Source organism: Lupinus angustifolius, chromosome LG11 (assembly GCF_001865875.1).
Source record: "Lupinus angustifolius cultivar Tanjil chromosome LG11, LupAngTanjil_v1.0, whole genome shotgun sequence".
Lineage (NCBI taxonomy): Eukaryota > Viridiplantae > Streptophyta > Magnoliopsida > Fabales > Fabaceae > Lupinus > Lupinus angustifolius.
In genome coordinates this window covers 9,887,916-9,894,150 of record NC_032019.1, presented here as the reverse complement: position 1 = coordinate 9,894,150, position 6,235 = coordinate 9,887,916, and the positions used below count along the sequence as shown (strand labels likewise).

At 27.7% G+C, this 6,235-nt stretch overlaps 1 protein-coding gene across 1 annotated transcript; it reads right to left on the bottom strand.

The window, feature by feature from the left end:
• LOC109361258 (heavy metal-associated isoprenylated plant protein 39-like) lies at window positions 327-3,287 on the bottom strand. The gene is made up of 3 exons (XM_019606655.1): window positions 3,074-3,287; window positions 2,570-2,645; window positions 327-1,017 (listed from the first exon to the last, which is right to left on the bottom strand). Exons 1-3 carry the CDS (start codon window positions 3,077-3,079, stop codon window positions 602-604), a joined length of 498 nt encoding a protein of 165 aa, XP_019462200.1. The 5' UTR covers window positions 3,080-3,287; the 3' UTR covers window positions 327-601.

Below are 6,235 nucleotides of genomic sequence, written 5' to 3'. Positions count from 1 at the left end.
GTCTGTGATCTTATATATTGATGATGATGACATGTTTTATCAATGTCGTCCTTTACCTGACTAGATTGGCTATCTAAGCGCAACTGACAATTCTATGTGCTGGACCTTTCTTGCCCGATGTTGGGCCGAGACATGTGCAGGTGTGGACGGACATGATGTGTCCTCGAACTAGGATGGGAAACTATACAAATCTGAAGTAAAATTAAGAAGCTAAGGTTGCTTTATTTATGGTTTGTAGTAGTTGAGGATGTAATATCATGAGATTGAAGCTGCTGCACCCAACTTAGTGTTCTCAAAAGCAAATCTGATAATTTTTAAAACAAAGATTACTGATTCTAATAGTTGATACATTCAGATAACATATATTACAAGAAAAATAATACAAATTACATTTGTGTTCAAAACAAATTCCCCAAAAATTTATTCCCTCTTTCTCCACAATACTTATAATATCTCAACAACCCATCATCACCATATTATATACAATGAAGGTCCAATCTTCTTGGCTGTGACAGCCTATAGGCACATGAAAGAGAACTTAATTCATTGCCATGTTAATAAAAACTTTGTCTTTTCCAACATGTTTGGACAACTTGCAAATTTAACAAATGGAACATGCATTGGGATTCTCTTCCATGCTTTGAACATAGTAGTGAGTGGTCATGTGAGGATTATATGCTCTATAAGCCTTAACTAGCTCCAAGACAGGGTCAGGAACTGGTTCTTTCTTTTTCTCTTCTTCTTCCTTCTTCTCTTCTTCTTTCTTCTCTTCTTTCTTCTCTTCTTTCTTCTCTTCTTTCTTTCCTTCTTCCTTTGGAGGCTCTTCTTTCTTTTCTTCCTCCTTCTTGGCCTCTTCTTTCTTGGGTTCTTCTTTCTTCTCTGGCTCCTTTGCTGGTCCTACTGCTAGTATAACTGTGTGCCAGTATTTTCTCAATTTGCTCACTACATTCACTGGATCTACTGTACCTATTACAGTTAATTTCTTCTCCTTCATATCCATTGAGATAGCATCAATACCTAATAGGTTCCATTGGTTGTCAAGATTTCTTATTAGATTTATAAACATTGAGCATAAAAATTCATAAGGAAAACAAATATTTTTACTTCATCAACAAAATGTTAATCTAGTGATGTAAGGTTCCTTAGATGTTCAGAAAGACCAAAAGATCAAATATTCAAATCATGTTAGTGACACTTGTAGAAAAAAACTATCATACATATCAAAAGAGATTATTTTTTTAACGATAAGGTGAATAAATACCTTTATTAATACCAAAAAATACAGCTACTTCAAGAGATTTTGAAATAAGTATACATTTACTATGTAAAAGTTTATTATCCAGAATGTCTGTGTATTATTATCTATTATTTATATACATTTACCATTACTAATGTATTAACACATTAATAATGGATGGTGTGATATATACCATATAAATGCTCATTTTGCATTGTTTATATTCCATAACATATAACATTAAGCTATTTGTACCAAAGTTATACTCCAAACCTTAATTGTATCTTTAGGAAAAATGCTACCTCACAATATATGAATGAAAATACAATAATATCCCCCACAAATGGAAAAGGACATTGGAATCTTTTTTTAGTATAGCCATAGGACAATATATTGACATATTACCTAATACCTTCATTTATTTAAAATGAAACCTTAGTAGGTCGTTTTCAACTATAGGAAAAAAAACAAAGAAAATGTATTTATTAAGTAAATACCGTATATTGGAGACAAATATAAGTTTTAGGTATGTCTTATATGCTGAAGGGGCATTAGAGACATTCCAATGGTTGAGAATTGGGAAATCATGCTAGAGTTGAAGATAAGATTTAAAATAGAGCTAAAAGCTATAACAAAAATCTTCTATTTCATTACTCTATATCATTTCATTTGTTACCAATAAGAAACAATTATCTCATTAAAAGAATAGATTAACTTCTATTAAAATATAAATTATTGGTAACAAAAGCAATATAAAGAGTAATAGTATACAAGATTTTCATTCACTTATGGTAGTTAGTGTACCTTCATATTGACAAAAAATAATGTATTATTCTATAATTGAAAAATAATTTCAAATAAAAAATAAATCTACTTGAGATACTAAAAGCATATATAGATTTTTTGGTTGTCTAACATTCCCTTGATTTGAGGGTTCAACACTGATAATAAATTTATGTAGGAAATATTTTTCTATTATGATGGAACAAAGTACAAAAAAAAACAGTAATTACCTGACTACAGGTAGATATGGATTTTTAATGCATATTTTAAGATAAAGTAAAAAATACATGTTGAAGTATGATCTATTGTCAGTTATCTAAAAGTTATCTCATTTGTGTTAATGGGAGTGATTTATATATTAAAGTATCTTATATTAAAACAAAAAACAAACAAAAAATGAAGAACCAATTTACTAGACGTGCAGCACTCTACTACTGTCTTTTCTTGACTTTCTATATCTCAAATTTGAAGATATTAGAAGCTAGATCAAGAAATTTAAGTGGAGGAACAGAACAACACAAAGTGAATAATGAAACAATGATTTGGTACCTGGAAGTGTTGAAACTGTTTTCAAAGCCTTCTGCTTATCCTTGTCATCATGCAAATCTAACTTCAGTACAAACTTCTGTGAACAAAAATCAGGAAATGGTTAAACCCAGATTTAAAAAAAAAATACGAGGAATATTCACAGAACAACATACAAAATCTGAGCCAACCATCAAAAGAAAAAGTGACAGAAACCATAATTTCTATATCAAGTACCAACCAAATTGCAAAACATGACATCTAAACCATTCCAAATATAGATCTAGGTTTTAGATTCAAATAAAAAAATAGGATTCTGGTGAGGTCATTAAAATTCATTTCAGATTGCCCCATGACTTTAAACATGAGGAAAAGAAAAGAAAAAATATAGAAAATGAAAAGGGTAAGGCATAAAGCTTATGGAGAATCAATATTGATTCAAAGTTTAGTGTCAGGTTTAAGAAGTAAATTATCCTTTTTAAGAAAAACTAAATGAAAAGAATCAAAATTGGAAAGAAGAAACCATACCTTCATTAGAGATATGAGAAAAGGTTAGAAAAACTGAAAAAGAAAAAAGCTTAACTAAAGGAGAGTGGTTGAGAAGAGAAAGCAAGAGGGAAATAAATTGAAGTTCTGTTGGAAAATATAGAAAGAGAGAATTATAGGACAGAGCAGTGAGAGAGTGTGTGAAGGCAACTATAGGGAAGGTATTTATATTTGTATAAATAACATAATGAACATATTTAAAAGTGTAAATTTTGATATTGTTTTTCTCTCTTCATTAATAGAGATGATTTAATCTATAAATACATATTCACGTCATTCTTAGAAGTACTACACTACCCCACGCGAAGCTTAAATGCATGTGGGAATTTGGATTTTTCTACTGGCTTAGTCAGGGGTGGCTAGACCTAGGGCCCACTACACAATGTTTCATGATCTAAATGCGACAAGTGGTGGTGAAGATGAGCTATGCAAAGGGTGAAAATAGGTGGACTTCAGTGAAACTTATCACACTTCAGATTGACTGGTTAGGGATTAGTTTGAGAGAGTTTCAACATGAGTTCAATGTCAAACTATTTGTTTACTTCAAATTTACCTTAATTAAGTTTACAAATTTTTTAATAGATTAACTAACTCAAACTTTTGCCATTCATTAACATAAATTGAAATGTCTACAAACTCTTGATGGACTAGAAAATTTATGAACTTTAATAATAAATGAAGCTACCAATTAAAGTTCATGTATTAAAAGTTATCTATATATGTATGCATAGAAAGTGCTTCACTTGAGAATAATTATTATTGTGAGAAATGAGTGTAATTAATATGTATTATTGTATCTAATTTGAATTGTTAAGATTGAAGATAATTTTTTTAAGTAATCATGTAACTAACTAACTTTTAATCTTAATTAATCATCTATATATGATTATATGACATAAACTTATTTTATGATAATGTTTGTATGATAATTGTTCTATACTTGACTCACTATCCTATATGTATTATATATATATATATATAATTAGGTCAATTTATGAATCTAACAAGTTAAATTGACTCAAATTATGTTCATTTATTTAACGAGTTTAATTTTCAACTCAAACCCATCTATTTCATTCATGAACCAAGTTTATCGAGTTAAATAATAAGTTGAATTTTAAACTAATTTTGAGTTTGATCTTTTTACTAGGCCACTTGTGACAAACTTATATATAGCTCATAATATGTTAGGTTAATACTTCTAAAAATCTATTTAATATTTAGACTTTAAGACATGAAAAGTTTGTTGTCTGACATATTTATATTATACTATTTACATATAACTAAAATTTTATATATGAAATTTGAATTTAAAAATATATATAAAAATTATAATTTAATTGTTTGTAGTAAATATAAATATTTAAAATAGATATAGTAGTTTATTTAAAGGCAAACATAATCCTTATTCTAGTTAAGTTTTCAACTATCGCGAATGTCTTAGTCATCTGTTATGATTTTGTTTCTTGTAAATTTCATTTTGAAAATATTGTAACGCTCACTCCATTTTAGAAATATTATACTTTTCGGATAAAAAAAAGGCAAACTTGATTATTTAGTTTTTTTTGTATGTCAGAAAAGATAAAAGATAAACTGGGAACATGAATTCACATCTAGGATTGTAGTCCCGCCTGATAGAGTAGAATTCCAATATTGAATACATGAGTCCGAATGAACGACAAACTATGTTAAGAAGTTCGTCGATGAATTAGTCTCCCTTATAATAAAATTATATGAATCACCTAACAACGAGTAAGTAACCTACATATCTTTTTCATCACTTAGGAAAGCTTTTGAGATCTCACTACTAAACCTCATTAATGATTTGTACAAACTTTAAATAGTGTCATTCTAAAACAATATGATAAAAACTCCTATCATAATATCTAAAGACCTTATAACATTATATATTTTAAAATAGATTTATAAGTGACGGAAGACTTTTAAATAAATCAGATATATGTCTTAATTTTTCTAAACTGGTAAACGTGTCATATTGAAACTTTTATATGTGATATTGGTGAAGTTTATGTTAGATTCCCAAACTGCAAGGCAATTTTGGTCACTTTCATCAAATATGTTAACGAATCTTAAATATCTGGTGGTTTTCTACTTGTTTTATGATTGATTAGTTGAATTTAATAATGATCAATCGGATTTCACACATGTAAATATGATGAAAATCACCAACTTTTAAAGTTAGAACATCCAAATAAAATTATTAGAACATCTACTAAACCACAAAAGCTGCGAAATTTTCTCTAGAAAATATTTACAACCGCGTAATTAGAGAATGAAATTAAAAACAAATAATGGAATGAAATAAAAATAAGCTAGAACATCCATACTTTTACATATTTTATGTAAACTTCATTACCGTTTTTATAATAAAAAAATATGAGAATGAAATATTCAATTACATCATCTTATACCAGAAAACATTAGTTGAAGGCCTTTTCGATATTGGAAGAGTTAGGAAAATGATACAGAAAGGGAAAATATCAATATAAATTCTAGAACACTGATATGAATATGAAAACATCTTCTATGTTTTCATCCTGTTTTTGTCAATTAATCAATATTTTTTTAGTGCACACTAAATCTCTGCACTGTTAAATAATAAAATTAAGTATTCAATTTATTGAATTTCATTAACTTAATGCAATAACAGAATAAAATAGACTTTTCAAAAGGAAATAAAGCAGAGTTAAAGACAAAAAAATAGAGTTTAAATGTGTAAAGTTATTTGCACATACATCGGATAATGTGTGTGAGAGTCTTAAAACATAAAATTTATATCTATATCTATACTATATATAAAGCCAAAACATGGTGTAACCACTACCATGACATAATTTATATATTCCTATTTTACCCTTCAAAATTTTAATTTAAAAAAACCATATAATCTTATATAACCACCTCAAATATATTAACTATAAGTTGCATATCTATACTACTTAATAAATGAAAAACCTAACCTAACTTTCATGAAGTTATTTTGGGTTTTCATATTTTATAACTTCTAATTTTATTTTATAGGTTATACTTTCATCTTTATATATACTTATACTACTAAACATTTATTTCATATTTTATAACTTCTAATTTTATTTTATAACTTCTAATTTCATCTTTATAATT

Coding starts and splice junctions, on each gene's coding strand:
- LOC109361258 (XM_019606655.1), bottom strand. Junction 1,018..2,569: donor AACAGTTTCAACACTTCCAG/GTACCAAATCAT, acceptor GGAACCTATTAG/GTATTGATGCTATCTCAATG.